The 21,360-nt window shown below is 40.6% G+C and overlaps 2 protein-coding genes across 2 annotated transcripts in view; one reads left to right on the top strand and one right to left on the bottom strand.

Moving 5' to 3' along the window:
• Positions 1-13,463, bottom strand: part of PPP2R2C (protein phosphatase 2 regulatory subunit Bgamma) — a 410,134-nt gene extending 396,671 nt beyond the window's left edge. Inside the window, exons 1-2 of the mRNA XM_044680773.1 lie at positions 13,322-13,463; positions 13,056-13,136 (exon numbers count right to left, since the gene is read on the bottom strand). Coding sequence (XP_044536708.1) covers positions 13,056-13,136; positions 13,322-13,337 — 97 coding nt within the window. The 5' untranslated portion in view covers positions 13,338-13,463. The remainder of the gene's footprint in view (positions 1-13,055; positions 13,137-13,321) is intronic.
• A 349-nt stretch (positions 13,464-13,812) lies between these two features.
• The window catches only part of MAN2B2 (mannosidase alpha class 2B member 2), a 102,131-nt gene continuing 94,583 nt past the window's right edge, over positions 13,813-21,360 (top strand). The window contains exon 1 of the mRNA XM_044681765.1: positions 13,813-13,981. Coding sequence (XP_044537700.1) covers positions 13,813-13,981 — 169 coding nt within the window. The remainder of the gene's footprint in view (positions 13,982-21,360) is intronic.

Raw genomic sequence — 21,360 nt, forward strand, 5'->3', positions numbered from 1 at the left:
ATACGACCTGCAAAACAGTTTGAAAGATACTAAGGATGCAATGACAAAAACAGAATAATAGTCCCTGCCTTCAAGAAGCTAACAGTCTACTAGGAACCTATATACAACTAAAGAGTAAAAAGGGAAAGAAGAAATCAAATTGAGTGCTCTAGAAATATATGAAGAAAGAAAAACAGTAACTGGGGGAATCAGGAAAGATATCAGGGGATGCTATCTTAGATGGCATCTTAGTTGAGCCTTGAAGAAATATAAGAACACTGCTGTCTGCATATCTTCACTTCCTGAAACAAAGTAGGTGCTTTAATAGATACTAATTGGTTGGTTCTAAGAAGTGGGAAGGAGAAAGGTGTCTATTCCAGACATGGAGAAAGATATATGCAAATACAGAGGCAGGCAACAGAATGTCAAGTTCACTGAAGTGCTGCCAATTCAACTTGGCTAAAATTTAGGAATACCTGAAGCGGAGTAAATTATATAAAGCTGAGAAGGCATAAGCTAGACTGTATAGTGCTTCAAGCACCAGTCTGAAGAATCTGTATTTTAAACTAAAATCAGAAGCTAATGAAGGTTTTAGAAAAGAGGCATAAGATGGTCAGATCCATGTGTTTTCGAAGGTTATCTTAGCAACTATGAAATAGGATGTTAAAGAAGGGAGAGGCTAGAAATTTGAATGGAAAAGGGTAATTAAGAGGCACTTATAATAGTCCAGGGGAATAGTGAGGAAATCAAAATCCTGAAATAAGATAGTGATCTTGTGAGTGGAGAAAAGGGATAGATGGAAGAGATGTTGAAGAGATAGAAATGATAGGATTTTGGAAACATTCGATATATATAAGGGTGAAAGAGGAAAGCATCAAAAAGGAATCTGGGTAGCAAGATGGCTCTGTGAATAAGAGCCAAGCCTGGAGTCAAGAGGACCTGGGTTCAAATTTGACCACAAATACTTCATACCTGTGTGAGCCTGGGCAAGTCACTTAACCCCAATTTCCTAACCTTCACAGGTCTTCTGCCTTAGAATCAATAATTAGTATGGATTCTAACAAAGAAAGTGAGTCTTTCAAAAAAATGAATCTGAAGCTTCCAGCCTGTTTGACTAGAAGTCTTTAACACAGAGTGACATCTGAAAGAAGAGCGGGTTTAGGAGAAAAGAAGATAAGTTCTGTTTTTGGCATGTTGATGGAACATCAGATGGAGATGTCTAACAAATAGCTGGGCATTGATGGGGATGTACTTCATAGAAATCATTAAACCCATGGGAACTGATAAGATCAAAAAGAGGGAACATGTAAAGAGAGAAGTGAATGCAAGTCAGGATTTTACTGGGAGCAATAGCTATCCTAAGAGAACGGAAAAGGGATGATGAGTTAGTAAAGAAGATTTAAGAAGAATGGTCAAAGTAAGAGAAGGACAATGAAGAGAGGAAGATGTGGAAACTAAGAGAAGAGAAAGCATCTAGGAAAAGGGAATAATCAACACTTTCAAAGTCTTCAGAGAGGTCAAGAAAGAAAAAGTTGGGCTGTTTTAGTAAATTGACTGGCTTTTAAATCAGGCTGGAAGAGATTGAAAAGTGAATAGATGTTGAAGAAAGGGAGGCAGAAAGTGTTGATGACTCTTAGAAGAGTTTGACTATGAAAAAAGAGGTGAGACATAGAATGAAAACTTGAGGCAATAGATAGCAGAATCAAATGAAGGTTTTGGTACAATTGAAAGAATGGAGAACTTGAAAGACCAGGATATGAGGATGAATCCTGGCACTGCCACTTTACTACCTGGGTGGACCCTGAGCAAATCATTCATCCATCTTGGTTTCAATTGGCTCAAGTCTAAAATAAGTGTGGTGGGGAGAGGGAAGGAGGTTGGACCAGATGACCTCTAGTCAATCTGTAAAGAATTAATAAACAACTACTATAAGTCAGGCACCTTCCTAGACACTAAGGATTTATAGACAATAATGTTTCTATTTTCCTTCAAGGCTCAACTAAGATGTCATCTGCCCCCCAAAGCCTTTCTTGATCCCCCTTGTTACTGCTTTTCCTACTTCAAATATTTCTAAAGCTCTCAGCCTGATATCCCTTTACTCACTATCTGTGTGAAAGTCTCCAGTAGATTGTAAGCTTTTTGAAGGCAAGGGCTATTTGGCTTTTATTGTTTCATATTCCACATCTTAACAGATTCTTACCATCGTACAAGTGGTATGTCGTTAAGAAAATGATTTTGAATTAAATTGAAATGAAGTATTAGGTGCTAAGGATGCAAGTATGAAGATTAAAATAGCACCTGCTCATGAGAGGCTTACATTCTAAGGTAACTTCTAGATCTAGGCCTATGATTCCAAAACCTAAACATGTTTGTAGATGGTTTGTAAGAGAAGAAGGGGCATGAGAAGAGGCAGAGGGAGAGGAAGAGGGAGAGACAAAGTTGGAGGGAGAGGAAGAGAAAGAGATAGAGAAAAGGAAGAAGAGCTATTAAAAGGGAAAGTTTTCCCTGGACAATAGGAGGGAAAAGGGCCCAGAGCACAGAGGTGAGAAATTTTGATGTGATGTAACAAAGATGAAGAGGTTTGTGATTGATAAGCCCATTTTGTCAGAGGTAATAAGGAAGGAACTGGAACTGCCCAGATGCTCCAGGAAATTATTTATTCTTTATTTAAAAACAATTCCAAGTTGCTTCTAAAAGAGGGAAGACTGTAAATAGTGGTCTGAGGGTGTCATCATATTCACTGTGTTCCTTAAGTAGCATCACATTTTTCACTGTAACCTGGGGCATTTTTTTGGATTGAGCAGGAGGGGATTAGGAGAATAAGAAAGGATTTCTTCTGTAAGTGATTGCTCAAGTCCAGCCATTCTTATAAATTATACTTGGGGATTAGCTCTTTAATTACCTTTGCTATTTCCTGATATTGTGCATCATCTACTGAAATGTGAGGGTTCAAGCATGGGAGTTCTATATAGTGTCGTAAGAACCATTGAAATTTCATTTGAGACCATTCATGATTTGCTTGGTGCTAAAGAAATCAGATAGATACATGGTCAGGCTTAGAGTAGAAAATAGACTTTAAAACCTATTTCTATCTGCTTTCTTTATTCCAAGTGATTATTAATAAAACTATGGAAAATAAGAACCTGGGGATATTAATTTTTATCTAACAGTGCTAATTGGCAATTCAGTCAATAATGCAATAGAGATTGGGAGAAGGGATAGTTAGTTATCTTTATAATGCAAAGAGATTTTTCTGTGCCCCTTTTGGGAGCATCCTCATTGCAAAATTTTTCAAAATAGCCCGAGTTGGTTTCCCCAATTTTTCACATGGTAATTTCTATAAATATTACAGTGCATGTTAAACAAAAGGTTAATGTTCAACAACCAAAGAGGCCGTCTATTCTACAGAAAATAGTTATAGACTCTTAAGAGTTGAAATGGGATCTTTGTTTTACAAATAAACAAGTGAACAAACTAAGACTAAAGTCTCATAGCTAGTCAGTGACAGCTATAAATTGTCGAATCCAATTAAAGTCTTTTTCAACTTGACCTCTTATTTTTCCAGCCTTATTATTATTAGTCTCTTCACATAGTCTATAGTCCAGTGAAACATCTCCATAACTTTGCAGAGATGGCCTCCCGTGGTTGGAATGTTCTCTTTTTCTCCTGGAATTTCTAGATTCCTTCAAAATTCAGGTCAAAATTCATCTTCTATATGAGACCTATCTTTATTCCCTGCCGCCCCCACCCATCTTCTAGTACCCTCTGAAAAGCAAAAATCTCCTGTATATTTCTCTTTTATATATCTTTTCCTTCACTTATCTATACACATGTTTTTTTTTTGGTTTTTTTTTTGTTTGTTTTTTGTTTTTTGTTGTTTTTTTTTCTATCCTGGGACTCCATTCTAGGAGCATAGGGCCACAACCTGTAGGCAATGGGTCGCTCAGGGTCACCCAGCTGGGAAGTGTCTGAGCCCGGATTTGAACCTAGGACCTTTCGTCTCTAGGCCTGGCTCTCAATCCACTGAGCTAGCCCAGCTGCCCCTACTTTAGGTTGCAGTTTCTTTAGCAAATGTATTTTTTACAGGGTGGGGTTGCTAGCCCCACGCCCAACCCTCCTCCTTTTTCATCCGGGCTAGGGACCGTCCTTGGCCCAGGAGTGGTAAGGGTGGGCGATAGGGGTCAAGTGACTTGCCCAAGGTCACACAGCTGAAAGTGTCCTAGGCTGGACTTGAACCTAGGACCTCCAGTCTCTAGGCCTGGCTCTCAATCCACTGAGCCACCCAGCTGCCCCTATACACATGTAGTCCTCCCAAATAGAACTTACCTTCCAAGAGGGCAGGGAAGGTTTCATTTTTGTCTTTGACTAGTGCAGTCATCCTTAATAAATGCTTGTTAATCAGACTGACTGAACTATTAGTATTGTGAAATATTACCATAACAGGTCAAGCAACAGTCTTGAAACCAATGACCTGCTTCCATCTTTGCTGTGGGTTCCTAGGTTTCCACAGAAAGTTTCCCAGCAGTAGCCCCTCAGGCTGCCATGGAATTAACTGGTCTATCCCCATAATATAAACAAATTAATATTACGGTGCACACAGTGCTGGGGAATGAGAAGTAAAAGCTTGCAGAGAGATGTTCTCAGGTATTTTTAAGTAGTGTCAAAACAGAGCTGATGACTGTTCCTGCTAATTGGACTGTGACCACGTGAAGCATTTTTGTAAATTTTTCACATCTGTACCTTGTATAATTCAATTGAGACACAGCTGACTCTGTCTCAGGGTGCATCAAGGTAAAGGGATGCCTCTGTCATCTCCAACTTCCCTAAATTCCAGAAGCCAAGCTTTAATGACCCCTATTACCTGTAGGGTAAAATGCAAACTCTCTCTGGTTGGCATTCAAAGCCTTCCACCAACCTTTCCAGATTTATTCCATATGACTTCCCTTCACAAATTGGCCCACTTCCTTGAATTTGTCACTTAGAGATTCTGGAAAATGTTAGAGGTGAAAAGAACCTTAATGATCATCTGGTCCAATCCCTCCACTTTACTGAGAATCAGAGAGAAGTAACATGACCAGTAGTCACATATTGTGAATAAGGCAGGATCTGAACTTGGGATCATCTTCAAGGAAAGTCCTCCCAGGGTTGCTCCTATTATAATCTACTTTTGCTTAGGTCAACCTACCCTGACTGTCAGCCAGTGTTTCCTATAGTCTAGTTTCCCCAAAATCTCTATCAGACAAACCAGCTAATTATTCTGAAGGCAAGTGTGCACCTAGGTGGTACAGTGGATAGAGCTTAAGACCTGGAGTCAGGAAGACTCATCATCTCCTAGTTCAAATCTGACCTCAGACATTTCCCAGCTGTGTGACCCTGGGCAAGTCACTTAAGCCCCATTGCCTAGCCCTTACTGCTCTTCTGCCTTGGAGCTAGTGCACAGTATTGATTCTAAGAAGGAAGGTAAGAGCTTTAAAAAAAAAAAGCCATAATAAAGATATCATTAGGTTAATTTTATCTACCCTAGCCCACTCATAAAAAATCTATACACACATATATACCTTTTACCTCATCTTAATTAAAGCACTGAATTATAAATCTCATATAGTATGCAGTTAGCCAATACGCATTTTTATTATATACTGCTATAAGGTTTGCCAGGCACTTTTCATATGTTAGACTGTGACAAAAGTCTTCTGAGATAGATGCTATTATAATCCTCATTTTACAGACAAGGAAAACTGAGGTGGAAAACAAGTATCCAAAGGAGGATTTGAATTTAGGCCATCCTGATTCCAAGCCCTGCATTCTTTCATATGGCCACCTATCTGCCACATGTGCTAGCAACTGTGCAAATGTTAGAGCAAAAGAGAAAGGAAAAAACAATCTCTGACCTCAAGAGTTCCCATTCCAATAGGAATGTGCCAATAACTAGGTACATACAAGATATATACAAAGCAGATGGAAAGAAATCTGAGGGAAGAAGGCACTGGCAGCTGAGAAAAATAGGAATGACCTCTCACAGAAGGGCGTACTTGAGGTGAGGCTTGAAGGATAAGAATAATATTCACAATGATGGTGCATAGAATATTTTAAAGTTTCCAAAGTGTCTTCCACAAAACAATCTTAAAAAAATGGGTATTATCACCCTCATTATACAAGGAAGGGAATTTGGCTAAGAGATGTGATCATTCATCCGATTTCTGAAAGTTAGGATCAGAACCTAGAATTTTAGCCCATTCCCAGCCTATGGCAAATCTGAAGCACTTTCTACTATACCACATTGTCACCTAGAATCTGAAAATCTTGAATTTCTCAGCTGGAAAAACCCTGTAACAAAAACTAATCTAATCCTTCTGTTTTAGAGATGAAGACGTGGAAGAAAAGTGTCTTACCCAAGAACATACAGATAAAAAGTAGCAGAATCAGGTCCTGAAAACTTTGTTTCCTGGCTCTTAATACAATGCATGACTGCTTAGGAGCCTAGAATTTATCTTAATCCTAAATGAAGAAAACAGTGTATTTAGAGACAGTAGACCTGGGGACAAATTCTACTTCTGACATTCACTACTTCTAGAACTTTAGAAAAGTTGTCAAGTTCCTCCAGCCTCAGTTTCTCAACCATAAAGTGAGAGGTTTGTTAGGTGATATCTGAGATCCCTTCTAAACCTTGGATCCTACTTGTCATGGACCATTGGGAGCCATAAGTTTCTCAGTGTGTTCAATCCCCTTAATAAACTGTAACTCTCAGGGATCAGAAACTACATCTAGTTTTCAACTCCCTTCCACTCCTGACTCACACACAAGAAGAGCTTCCACAACAAAATTTAAATAAGTAGTATGCTGAGATAGCCACTGATGAATTCCTGTGTGATTGATCTATTTAGGATGCATAGGAGCAGCTAGGTGGTTCACTGGATAGAGCCAAAGATCTAGTAGCAAAAAAGACTCATCTCCTTGAGTTTAAATCTGGCCTCAGACATTTGCTAGCTGTGTGACCTTGGGCAAATCACTTAACCCCCCTTTGCCTCAGCTCTTCATCTATAAAATGATCTGGAAAAGGAAATGGCAGACCACTCTGATATCTTTGCCAAGAAAATCCCAAATGGGGTCAGAACAGAACTGAAATGACTGAAAAATAACAATTTAGAACACAGAAAAAGGCATCATAGGATAGCAGAAAGAGCACTGAATTTCCACTGATAGGACCTCCTGGCTTTAAAGCCTAGCTCTGCTATTTATCATCTGGGTGACTCTGGACAAGAGAAATGGGGTTAGACCTGGAGGATCTGGGTTTGAATCCTAGGTCTTCTATTTGTAACCTCTTTAACCCAGAGTAAATCACTTAACCTGTCCAAACCTTGGTTTCTTCTTCTGTAAAAGTAAAAAGTTAAACTACTTGACCTCTGAAGTCCCTTCCGTCTCTCAAGCCTATGGTTTCCAATCTTTATAGAGTCAATGTAAGTCTGTGATCTTATTTGAAAATATAAACGTTTTCCCACATATATTGACCATGTCTAAGAAAGCAACAAAGAAAGAAGAAAAACAGAAGTTTTGATATTGAACTAGATTTCTACTCAATGCAATGTCAGATTTTTTGTGGGCACCCAAATGTCAAGGACCGTCAACTCACATTTCTACTGAACTTTCAAGGATACAAAGTACTCTTTTCCCAACAGCCTTTGGGAAGCTGTTAATACATTGATGATTTTTCCTTTTATAAATAAGAAAACTTAGAAGAAATAACTTGTCCACAATCACCCAAAGAGTAGTAGATATAGGAGTGGAATGAATCCAGGCTTTCTTTCTCTGGTCAAGACGAGAGCTCCTTCAACTGGACTAGGTGAAATTATCTGTATTGAATATATTAATCATATCAAGCTGAAATGTCTACTTTACTCTGGACAAACCTAAAAGACAAGTCTAAAGGGTAAAATACTACACAGTGGAAAGCTGGGTAACCATAAGGATCACTCTGAAACTTGGAAGATCTAAAGTTAAAAGCCATCTTATCAATTATCCAGTCTAATTCATTCATTTTCCAGATGATGATACTGAGGCCCATTGAGGTCAAATAGCCTGACCATCATCACACAACTAGTAAGTAGTAAAGCTAGGATTGAAACTTGCGGGTCTCCTGAGTCCAAATCTAAAGCTCTTTGAAAACACTATGTTTCCTCATCTGTAAGCTAGGTGGCACAATGCATAGAATATCAGATTTGGAGTTAGAAAGAGCTGAATTCAACTCCTCCCTCAAATATTTACTAGTTGTGTGATGCTGGGAAAATTATTTTATCTAACTCTGCCTCAACTTTCTCATTTGTGAAATAGGAATAATACTATCAGGACTTAGCATCAGCTAGGTGGCATAGTTGGCAGAATGCCAGACCTGATATAAGGAAGACTCATCTTCCCAAGTTCAAAACTGGCCACAGACATTTACTAGCTGTGGAATCCTGGGCAAGTCATTTAACTCTGTTGACCTCAGTTTCCTCATTTGTAAAATAAGCTGGAGAAGGAAATAGCAAACTGCTCCAGTATCTTTGCCAAGAAAACCCCAAATGGGGTCACGATGTGTTGGACACAACTGAACAACAACAACAAATCCCAGGACTGTTGAGAGGAGGGACTAAGATAACCTATGAAAAATGTTTTGCAAGCTTTAAAGAGCTATATAAATGTTAAATATTATTATTATTAAAATTTGTACTTCCTACCTCCCCAGAGCATTGTAAGGGTCATCAGAAATAAGAGATGTGAAAATGTACCAAAATGCTAGATAAATATGCGTTGCTGATAAAGAAGAGGGAAGGGAGACTTTCAGGTGTATAAACAGGTGTAATCCCTTAGGAAATTAAGCATCACTATGGCTCCCAGAAGGAAATGGTCATGTCCCAAGGCTGGGCTGAGTGTTGAGAATCCAGATTTCCACTCATTAGCATTTGTTGCCTTAACAATTGCTGTCAACATGTCTCCTGGGAAGGAATCACAGAGTCAAACCTAAATTTAGAAACCCTGTAAGTGACAAACATTCCAATGTATTCAGGAAACTATTTATGGAAAGTGAATCTGCATTAGAGTTTTTTAGCCCAAAGGCAAAAGATCCCTCCCAACATCCAAATAGAGAACAAAATAGGCAGAAAATTTGTCAGAGACTACAAATTTTCTAAATACAATATTCATGACACACGCTCTGCCCGTTATTAGCCGTCCACTGTTTCTATTACCCGTGGAGTTCATGGACCTCACTGCCAGAGTCTTGTGTGGCTAAAAGCATTATAATTTCAGGGGGAAAAATCATGTTTTTTAAAATAAACAAATAAAATGAGCTCTAAAAGATGTCATTACCAGGCAATCATAACTACCTTCTTCTCTGGGGTCCAAGTGATGGTTTGAAAGAGAAAATACACACATATGCACACAAATAGCAAAACCACTAGGAAGTTCATTAAAATACAGCATCCCATAGTGCTTGGATAACTACCAACTGAACGATTGTGAGTCACCAATATTTACTAAAGCCCATTGTGAAAAAGAAGCCTGTGTAAGCACTTGTATAAGCACTTGGGTAAGCCACAATGGAAATAGGAGAGCGATACTATCCCTTAGGGGCCTTGGAGGAGTTTATAGTCTAACTATGAAGTTGACAATGACCTCTATAGGGAGACCCATAGAGAAATCTATTATCTTGATGAGCAAAGTTCAAAGAGCTTTCCATAAGCAAACACTTTTTTTGCATAGATGCAAGATCACAGAATCTCAGAGTCTCCAGACTGGAAGAGACCTCTGAAGTTAATGAGTCCAATGCCTTTCTGACCTCTAGAACCCTTCTCAGCAAGTGAATATTCTGTAACCCTTTGAAGACCTTTAGGAAGAGAATCCATTATCTCCTATCTAGGACCTAGCCCAGTGATGGGCAAACTTCTTAAAGAGGGGGCCAAAGGAAAGGAAATGCTCATCTGCCAGTCTGTTTCTAAGGCAAACTCTTTCAAAGTTTCATTGTAATGTATCCTACTCACTGTATTCGTCAGATTAGGAATAATGTAGTGTGGCCAGATAAAAGATCTCATGCCCCACCTCTCCCCCGCATCTGGCCCATGAGCCATAGTTTGCCCATCACTGACCTAGACCATTCAGCTTTGGAACAGTTCTAATGAATAGAGGGTTTGGTAGCTAATGGGAAGCCCCAAATCCCCTTAGTTTAACAACAGCAATTCAGACCAACTAAAAGTGACAAAGGGAATCAATTTGTTGATATCAGGTATGAATGGAAACCATAATTATGGAAAAACTTATTTGGAGTCAGAAGGTCTGTCTTCAATTGCTGACTTTCTTACTTTGGTGCCTTTGTGATGGCGAACAAATCATTTCACTGCACTGGGCCAAAGTTTCCCAATCTGTAAAATTAGAGGATTGGACTGAATAATCTCTAAATTTCCTTTCAACTTTAAATCCTATAATCCTATTCATAGGGATATCCTGCAAAATGTTGCCCCTGAACAATGTTTTTCAGGATCTCACAGATCTTCTCATCTCATACACCATCTAGTCCAACCAGTAGTTGACCTAGAATCCTTCTAGGAAATGGCTCTATGGTGACTTTATATGAGGAAAGAATCTACTACCTACTTCCTCAGATAGGCCACTCAAATATGGATGCTTCTGATTAAGAATTTTTTTCCCCATAAATCCAGCTGAAATCCGCTACTCTGCTAATTCCACCCACTGCTGCCAGTTCTACTACGTGGGGACAAACAGAACAAGACAAATCCCCCTTTCATATGACAGCCCTTCAACTACTTGAAGAGTACTATTATATTCCCAGTTAGGATTCAGATGCCCAATTCATTCCACTGATCCAGGTATGGTTTTTGATTAAAAGTACAGTGGTCTTTCCATTACAAAAACCATGCCATTACTTATGGAAGGAACATTAAGGATTCTTAGCCTGGAAAAAGAAGGCTCCAGAAAGGGGCCATGAGAGATGCCTGAAAGATTCTTAATGGCTATATATTTTAAAAGTGATTAGATGGCACCGAAGGACACAACTAGTACCAACAGGTTGAAATTTCAGGGAGGGAAAGCAGCTCAATATAAGGTTCATCACAGGTTCATAAGTTAGGAACTGGAAAGAATCTTGGAGTTAACTTAGTTTAATTTCCTCTTTTTTATTGGTATTAGCCTCACACCTGAGAGGTTGGTTGGCTTGTCCAGAATCCAACAGCAATCAATGTCAGAATCAGAATTTAAGCCCAAGTCCTATTGGTTTTTTACTATACTGTACCAGCTAATTCTCTTTTCTAATAATAAATATGTATGAAAACAGAAAGGGTTTGGGGGTGGGGGTGATGAAGGAAAATTGAAGAGAGGTCACCATCACAGGAATTCTCTAAGCCAGCTAATGACTTATTAGCAGTGCTATAGTTGGGATAGGATTTGGCTAGGAGTTAGACTAAGTAGCCTCTTCAAGTCTTTTCCAACTAAAAAATTCTCTGAGTCTAAGACTAAGAGAAAGAAAACACTACTTGAAGCCTGATATGGAAAGCCACCTTCTTCTTTCACATGAAAATTTCTATGGAGCTGTGTCTAAGGTAAGGTCAGCTTGTCTGAAGCTTTCTATCAGAATCTAGAAATTTTATACCATTGTGTTGTGTAGGAGTTGGGGGAGGAAGAAGGCATTTCCTATGCAGTCTCACAGATGAAAAAGCAGGACTTTTAAATGTGAGTGGAGTCCATAGAAGTAAACTATTTCTAGAAATACAATTTTAAATGGATCTTTGCAAAAAAAGGAGAAGGACTCCACACCTTTCATGGTACATGAAACCAGGTTGGATAGCTACATACATGTCATAAAATGGTCTTAATTTCCTGCAATAATCTCTCTTGCTCCCTGTTTTCGCTGATGAAGCAAAAAAGAGAAATGTTTCTCAGTGCCTGGAAACACACTGTTGCATACAGATGGAGTTTCCTTTTAAGACTTTTCAGCATTCAAATGCCTGGAATCATCCTTCCATTTCTAAGGACTGTTCTGTTCTGTCTGACCACACAATCTTGCCCCTATTGGTGTAAGAAATTTCTCAGCAGTTCCTGCCATCTGGAAAACCCTTTTAGCATCTCTGCCTACTGATTCTGCATTCTCTTCCAAATCTCAGCAGAAAACAGCTTGTTGGGTTTTGGGTTGTGGTTTTTTTTTTGGGGGGGGGGAACAAGGGGGTCATGTTATTTTTGCCTACATCTCTCTCAATTGCCCCTCATTCAGCCACTGCCTCTTTGGCTTTGACCAAGGCACTTCTCTCTCTCTCTCAGCCTGCTTTCTTCCTTTGTAAAATAAAGGGAAGAGATTGACAAGATGATCTCAAGTCCCATTTACCACTGTGATCCTATGATTCCAAATGTAATTGCTTGGTGTTCATAGGATTTAGAGCTGGAAGGGGTCTGGGAGATCACCTTGTTCAGCCCCCTCGTTTTAAAGAGAAGGAAACTAAGGGGCATCAAAGGAAAAGAGAAAGCGACATATGTAATTCACAAGAAAGCAGCTCCCCCAAATAAAAATAGCCCACAATTCTAGTACTGCTTGGCAAGTTCTCTGGATCTCTCGATTCCCCCAAGCACTTCGGAAGTGTGGCCTGGAGTGATTTAAAAAATCAGTCACCCAGCCCACTCTGGTTCCAACTCTGGGCAGAAAAGCAAATGCAGCTGAAATACGGTTGCCTGTCTCTTACCACTCTCCTAAAGCAAAGTACTTCTCGTCAGTCACCAGCCTCAAATTAACACCTCTCCCAACCGCACCCCACTCTTCCTCACTCCTCTTTTTCTCCCCCGCCCTCCCACCCCCTACAATCCCATGTACACTCCTCCATCTAAGCCACTTTGACTAGATGAGAATACCACTAGAGACCTTTCAGGGTTACCAGGAGTTCCAACCGGATTGACACGGTCCATGTAGGCGCGGCCTCCCCGCCTTCCCATCCGCCCCCACTCCCCAACCCAGAGAGAATTCTCGGGGACAACAGCCCAGCCCCTGTTAGCAGAGAATCAATCGCCTTCACTACCACTGCGCGGGGTTTACTGCCCCTTACCTTCGGAGACTTCAAACTCGGCTGTCCCATTGAGCTGATACAAGCACCAGTCAACTTCCTCCTCGCCTGGGGGGCCGCCAACTAGCAAACAGCGAAGAGAAAGCACAGTCAGTAACTTTAGACCCCTGGCCCCCAGCTGCTGGGGGGAAGCCGGCAGACTTGGGAAGGCTCGAGGGAGGGGTGGGATGGGGAGCATCAGCTGGGAAGAGGGGGTGGGGTAGGGGCGGGGAAGACAAGGCAAAAAAGCAAAAAAAGAAGCAGCTAACCCGGCTTGTGTGACATGAGTCTGACGGAGACTCAGGGCAGTAGGGGTGGTAAAGAAGGAGTGAGCTCCGAGGTTGTTTCGGTGTCAGAGCCAAGGGCTCCCCCGGGGTGGGCGCGCAGAGCGCCAGGCGCTGCCCTTGCTCCCCCTTCTGCTACCAGCCCTCCCCCTCCTCCTCCACCACCACCTCCCGGCTTTGGCCCTCTCCTTCCTCCTCCTAGCTCTCCCGCTCTCCTCCGCGTCCTCCTCCCTCTTCTCCTCCCGGCAGAGCTGGGTGGTACAGGCGGGCAGCGCAGACCTAAGCAGCTGCCCGGGGGAGGAAGCGGAGGAGGGCGGGGAAGGCTGGAGGCAGGGAAGGCGGCTCCACTCCAGCTCGAGCTCCGCCCGAAAGGCGGGGAGGGAGTCTGGGCGCCTGCCTGGGGTCTCCCGGGCTTCGCTTGCTCTTGGCTCTCCAGCTCCGGCCAAACCCCAACAGGTGGATAGATGGCCGCAGCAATGCAGAGCTTGGAAAGGGTGGGGATGAGGGGGAACCTCCTGGGAAGGAAAAAACACCAGGAGCCCCACAGACACTCCTCTCACCTTGCCTGCCAACGCGAGACGTGGGGCAGGAGTGACAAGTGGCTGGAGGCTAGCAGGACATTTGGGGGACAAGAAGCAGCGGGAGGTAGGAGAACGAACCCTGGTTTTAGAGACAGAGGGTCTGGGTTTGAATCCTCGTCTTGGGGAATATGGTTGTTCCTCTGTAAAACGAAGTGAGCCTTTCTTGCTCTAGAGTTCTATGAGACCCTTTTGCTTACTTCCCTATGTGTCTGGACCGGAGGAGGTCCGGGGAGATTGCTTAGTGTTTAAAAAAAAAAAAAAAAAAAAAAAAAAATCCTCCACCTGATTGTCAAGTTCTACAGAAGAGGTTAAGTGCTTCGGCCCCACGTGTTTTGAGGAGTCTGATTTCTCTCGCCTAAGTTCCTTAGGCGGGAGAGAAGCAATAGGATCTCTCTCCTGAACCTCAGGGTTCTGGGGATGGGAGGATATTACTTCCCATATACTTCCGAAGACTGACAGAAAAAGGGTCTCCTTTCTCTCTCGCTGGCTCAGCCTCTGAGCTGACTCACGAAGTTCTAGGGGCAGGGCATAGGCATGGAGACAAGTGCGAGAAAAGTGCCAGAAATGATCTAGGGGTAAGAGAATTTGTCTCATGTCCGTGTCCAGCTGATTACTAACGAAACCAGGTATGGTACACAACAAGTTTTTCCCATGGACCCCGTACCTGATAGAAGGTCAGACAATGCAAGGAAAGTGACCAAAAACAAGAAAGAAGAGGATTCACGATGGCTTTGGGAAGAAAAAAATCCTGGCCAATTTGTTTATCAGGACCACTGAATTTTGAGCTAGAAGGGATCTTAGAAATCACCAAGTCAAGTCCAAATATATTTTAAGATAAGGAACTGAACCTGAGAGGCAACCAAAGTCAAAAATGCAGCAAACATCCACACATGGGGGCCAGGATGTTAGCCCAGTTTCCCCCCTGACAATTATTCCAGGGCTATCTCCATCATCTTTGGTAACTATAAGTTAGGAAAAGTATAAACCACAAGGCTGGCCTTAAACCTAGTATCCCCAGTACTGGGAAGGGTCTTGAAATGCCCTTGAAATGCCATTCTTACTCCCCAGCCTAGATACCTGAAATTACATCAGAATTGTTATTCAATCATGAGATTTTTTTCTTCCTTTGAAAGGAAGTCTAGCATTTGTCCTCTTTTAAAATGTAAATGCCTTTGAGAAGTCAGTTATGTCATTTGTACCCCAGCGAAAACTGAATTCTCAGATGCTTTTCTTTTCTGCAGTCTTTGAAAGTTTACAAAACACTTTATTACAGCCCTGGGAAGTAAGGAGGTGGGTGGGTAGATATTAAGTTAGGTATTATAGTTCTAATTTTCCATATGACAAAACTGAGGCAAGAGGTTGAGTGGCTTGATTTGTGTCATAGAGCTAGTGATTGATCATTGCAGTCTCAAGCTCAGCCCTTTTCCAAACTCTAAAAGGTGAGGTTTTCCCATTATACTCCAGTGCTTCCAATGTATATACCTCAGGTTCTGAGTATACTTTGATAGGGGGTAAGTGATGAAAGCAGAAAGCAAGAGGGTACTTAGTACTTTCTGGGAGAAAAGGGTGAGGAAACAAACCCCTGAGGCACTAATGAGATAATGTATTAAAAACCAACTAGTATTATTTTATATATTTATTAATTTTCATTTTCCTAGGGCAGACTAATGGAACCGTTTCTCCAAATGGATAAAGGATATTAGTACTTACCTTCTCTCAAGACAGTATTAGGATAAAAATGGAAGGAAATATTTCCTTTACAGAATTGACAATATCTTGTTTATCATCAACCAGCAACTTCTTCTGAAAATAGGAAGAGGATAGTAGAAGCAAATTGGCAATTTGATCACTCAAGATTTGAGTCATAATAACAATCTGGTTTCTTCCAGGCCACTCTATTGAAGTGGCACTCAAAATTACCTTCTAATCACCAACTCCAAAGCACTATTGGATCCCTGCCTTATACTCCTTTATCTCTCTTCTCTGTCTACTTCCCCCACCTAATAGTTATGCCTTCTCTGTAAAGGCTATCTTCCATCTATTCTGCATTTATTTGTCTCCTTCATTAGAGCATAAGTTTCTGGGGAGTAGGGACTATTTTTGCTTTTGCTTTTTGTCACCAGCACTTAGCATATGTGTAGTCTGTGCACATAATAAACTATTAGTAGATGCTAGTTTGTTGGTTTATTCCATTGTTCCACTTCCCATTCCTTGAAATTTTTCAGTCTCTTGGCTTTTTGCTTTCTTGGCTCTCACTTAACCTCTTTACCCATTTATTCTGCCTCCTTTACTGTTCATACTCCCCAAAAGCAAATTCTAAGTGTCATAGTCAGCCTTCTCTCTTCTTCTTCCTTTCTTGTCTATTCTATATACTGTTGCCAAAATAATAGCAATCTTAACAAGCAGTGGCTCTGGTCTTGTCATTCTCTGACTCAAAACTGTTTCCCACTTCCCACTTGATAAAACAGTTTACCAAATAAAATTCAGAGTCTTTGGTCTGGTATTCAAAGCCTTCCCCAACTGTGATCCAACCTCAGCCTTCCTTTTTCTTGACCTTATTCACTAGTCAGTCAGAAATGTCCACTGTTCACCTAAAATTTCCCTTTTTTTTCCTTCCATCCTCATGCCTTTGTAAGCCTTTTGCTATATCAGTGTAAATTGTTATTATTTTTCTTTTGTTGTTATTTAGTCATTTATGGATCATACCCAACTCTTTGTGAGCCCATTTGGGGCCATTTCCTTCTCCAACTAATTTTCAGATGAGGAAACCCAGGCCAGCAGGGTTAAGTGACCTGCCCAGGGTCACATAGCTACTAAATGTCTGAGGCCAGACTTGAATTTGGGAAGATGAGTCTTCCTGACTCCAAGCTTAGAACTCAATCCACTGTACCCATAGCTGCCCCATAGCTAACTAGCTTTGAAACTTAAGTAGACTTAGATAAAAGGCCTCTCTCTTTTGCATACAGTCACTCAGTGACTCTGAGAAGACCTCTGAGCCTCTCAATCCCAGACAACTGTCTAAGAACACAAACTGCAGAACTATTGCTGATCTTAGGTAGAGGGAGTTCACTATTCAGTTAATAACAATAAAAATAATAGCAACTACCATTTATATAGTTCCTACTAAGTCCTGGGCACTACGCTGAAGTGCTTTACAGATATTTCATTTAATTCTCAAACTACCCTAGGACAAAAATACTATTATTATCCCCATTTTACAGATGAGGAAACCAAGGCATACAGTGGTTAGATAACTTGCCCAAAGTCACATAGCTAGTGTCAGAAGCTAGATTTGAACTCAAGTCTTTCTGACTCCATGACTGGTGGTATGTTCACTGTACCACTTAGCCGCCTCTAATAGATGAAATCACTGGTTTCCAGACAGCAGTAAAAACTAGATTTCATATTCAGAAAATGTATTTTTATCAATCTTTGTGTTCACCAAATAGCATGATACCTGGTCTTTGCTCAGCAAAGTTTGGTTGACTGAATGAATCTGTAAGCAGTCTGGTGTAACTGAAAGATTGCTGCCTATAGAAACAGTGGGTTTCACCTTGGCCAGATTCCATGACCTCTTTGGTCCTCAGTTTTCTCATCTGTAAAGTAGGGATAACAACGTATGCACGCCCTATCGTGAACAACTGTTATGAAAGAAGTCTGTCAACTTTAAGGTGATCTATTTGTTAATAATGAGATCCAGCTTCCCCCAAGTTTCCTTATATTGGTCTCATTTTCAATGCAGAAGATGATTAGCACAAAAAGAAAGGGGAAAGAGAGCCCAGAGGTGTAAACTGAGCAGGAACCCTGAACCATTTGGACTGCAAGGAAAGAAAGAAAATACTTTGTATATTTTTTACCCTTATGGGAAGGAGAAGAAGATTGATGGCTGAAAAAGAACTGTGACTTTTGGGTTAAAGCTTTTAATGGGATCAAGCCTTTTTGAGGGAAAAGACAACTGAGTGAGGTTGGTGGGAGGTAGGGGGGGACTACAATAAAGAGAATTCACTTACGTGCCAGAACTGCGTTTTGGCAGTCATTCTACTAGGATACTATATTGGGTTTTTTTAGTAATGTTACTTAGGTTACTAGTACTGAATCTCTGTCAGAGGGAGATTCGTTGCCAAATTGGCTTTTCTTCCATATTAAATACAACACTAATGTTCCCAATTTGGATAAAAATACAAGGAATGCCAAAGGGACGGTGCTCAGAGCCACAAGGACATGTCTTCATTTCACAGAATCCATACATATGGTTTGCTGCCCCAGCTTCTTACTCTGACTTAGGATGAATCTGGTTAATGTAAGTCATGTGGTAGAATGCTCTCAATTTGAGTTGTTTTCAACTCCTCTTTTCCTTGCTTAGCAGTGAGGCTTAGTCTGCTGTGGTCAAGTCCAAGGGCCAAGCTTCTGCATTTAGGCTGTGTCTGTGACATCTGTCCTCGAGTGATGTTTATTATAATGGGAACAGGAATCCTTATAATAGACAAAAACACTGGACTCACTAGGGTTACACTGGACTTGGATTCAAGAAGACTTGAGTTGAAATACTGTCTCCACCACCTAACTAGGGGTGTGTCCTTGAACAAATTACTCAGTATCTGAGCCTTGGGTTTCTTATCTGTAAAATGGGTATAATAATATCCATGCTATTTATCTCAAAGGGTTGTTGGAAAGAACAAATAAGATAAGTATGTAAATAGCTTCACAAATTTTAAAGCACTATATAAAGTCAGTGTTTATTATTAGCAGTAATAATAATAACCAGAACACTTTGTTTTTATCCTGGCACTAATTATTTGTATGACCTTGAGCAACATACTTTCCCTCTCTGGGCTCAGTTTACAGAGAAATCTCTATAAAGTAAGGGAATTAAACTTAATTATCTCCAATGTGCCCTACATCTCTGATATTTTGAATCTAAGACAGAGATCCTTAACCAGAGTCTAAGAACTTGTTTCCTTAATATTGTGAAAACTATATTTTGACATAATTGGCTTTCATTGTAATCTTATGTATTTTATTTTATGAATGTAAAAACATTTTGAGAAGGGGTCTATAGACTTCACCAGACAGTCAAAGGGGTCCAGAATACAAAAAAGAATATCAGCCTCTATTCTGAGATCTCTTCTAGCTCTAAATTCCACAGCCAAAGGTCAATATTCTATGGTTTTTTGTAGGTCTCACATTCTGTGTTCTTTTTTCTATATGGTCTTCCAAGGCCAATATTCTATGGTTTCTTGTAGGTCTCACATTCTGTGTTAAATACAACACTAATGTTCCCAATTTGGATAAAAATACAAGGAATGCCAAAGGCCAATATTCTATGGTTTCTTGTAGGTCTCACATTCTGTGTTCTTTTTTCTATATGGTCTTCTAGCTCTCACATTCCGTGTTATAAATGAGGTCTCTTCTAGCTTTGATGTTCTATGACTCCAAGCTATTTTGATTGTTTGCCAAGAAAACTAATCTCCTGGGTTGTAAATTAATGTTTCCAAAGACAATTGCTACATGGGGACACTATAATCAACCATAGACTGTAATTAGCCTTGGGTTCCCTCAGTGGAGTGGGCCAGGCAATACTTTGCTGTTATGGGGAGAAGTACTTAGAGTAGGCATTCTCAACCTTTTTGTAAATAGACCCCTATGGCAGGCTGAGAAAGCCTACGGACTCCTGAAAATCACGTTTTTAAATTCTTAGAGTAAAATACACAGAATTATAGACCACTTATAGTGAATATAGTTATCAAAATCTTTTTTAAACAACTTCATGCACCCTAGGTTAAGAACCTCTAAAGGGGGAAATCCTGAAATGATCTATTCCAATAATAAAATTCCCTTTGAGTAGTAACTTCCCATCCTGGTGAGAAAGTTAAGGTTACAGAGAGGTCCTCATTAGGGCCTAGAAGATGCCCAGTGAGGAGGTTCTGGAGCAGCATGAGCCTAGTGGGCATCTAGGTGGGCATGTATGGCATGTATTACAGTGTCATATAGCAAAAGGAACCCTTAGAGACAAGAGACTTGGATTCAAATCCTAGCTCTGACACTTATTAGCTTTATGACCTTGGGTAAATTCATTTAAAACTATAAGTCAAGATTATGCTAGCTTTTCCCAAAGAAACTAAAATGTAGAGGGCAAGGACAACATTCATATTCCCTTTAGCAGGTAGGAAAACTAAATTTAGCATCTAGTTAACAAATTAAAATGGAAAGCAACCAGATGGTCTGCTTTCTCTCCAAGTAGTCTGGCCCTACTCTGCTCCCTCTCACTTTGTTGGCAAGCTTCACCTGCCCTGCCCATTGAAGTTTCTATCCACTGGTATAATTACCTGTCTTCCCCCTACCCCCACTCCCCAAGCCCACAGACTTTGAGATCTGAAGTCTTTCCCTTTCCCCTTTTCTTAAGTTGAAAGTGGTTTCTATGAGGCTTACCCCAAGTGGCAGAACTGCTAGTTATGGCTCTGACTTTACCTCTCGACTTCATTTTCCTCATCTGAAAAATGTGAAAAATGAGAATAATACTAATTATACTACCTACCACACATGGTGGTTATGATGAAAGTACTTTGTCATTGCCATAGAAATAGGAGTTATTATCATTCCACTTGTTGAGGGCTGCCCATCAACTTAATTCTGCCACCCTAGGAGGAATGAAGAAGTGGAGGAGGTCCAATAGCTGATTTTACCCTTGATTACTGCATCACCATCACCAGCTGGTTAACTAGGGTCAGGTCCATTTGCAGCATCTGGAAATGGGAAATAAATGGTAGTCTACTTCCCCACCCAGTGCCACTAATCCCCTTGCATGCCATTTTGGCTTGCATCATTCTTTTTTTTTTTACTCTTTTTTTTATTTTTTTTTTATTTTAAACCCTTAACTTCTGTGTATGGACTCATAGGTGGAAGAGTGGTAAGGGTAGGTAATGGGGGTCAAGTGACTTGCCCAGGGTCACACAGCTGGGAAGTGGCTGAGGCCGGATTTGAACCTAGGACCTCCCGTCTCTAGGCCTGGCTCTCAATCCACTGAGCTACCCAGCTGCCCCTTGCATCATTCTTATAAGGTTATTCCATTGGTCAGTCTAATACTCATGGATGTGGATCCTCCCTTAACAAGTATTGATGAGAGCACTTCCACACCCACTCAGTTGATGTAATTTTTTTGTCCATATCTGTAAACACTCCACAGAGTACCTACCAAAGGTATTAAAGGCCATTCTCTGGTTCTTTTAATATTAAATGATTAAATAGTAAATTAAACTATTAATTATTTATATAATAATTATATAATATATTATATAATAATTAAATTAAATATTAAAATAAATGTTAAATATTAAATATTAAATCAAATAGTGGTGGCACAGTAACTAGAATGCTGGATTTAGAACCTGGAAGACCTAAATTCAAATCCCATCTCAGACACTATGTGGATAACCCTGGGAAAGT

This window comes from Gracilinanus agilis, chromosome 6, assembly GCF_016433145.1.
Source record: "Gracilinanus agilis isolate LMUSP501 chromosome 6, AgileGrace, whole genome shotgun sequence".
Classification (NCBI taxonomy): domain Eukaryota; kingdom Metazoa; phylum Chordata; class Mammalia; order Didelphimorphia; family Didelphidae; genus Gracilinanus; species Gracilinanus agilis.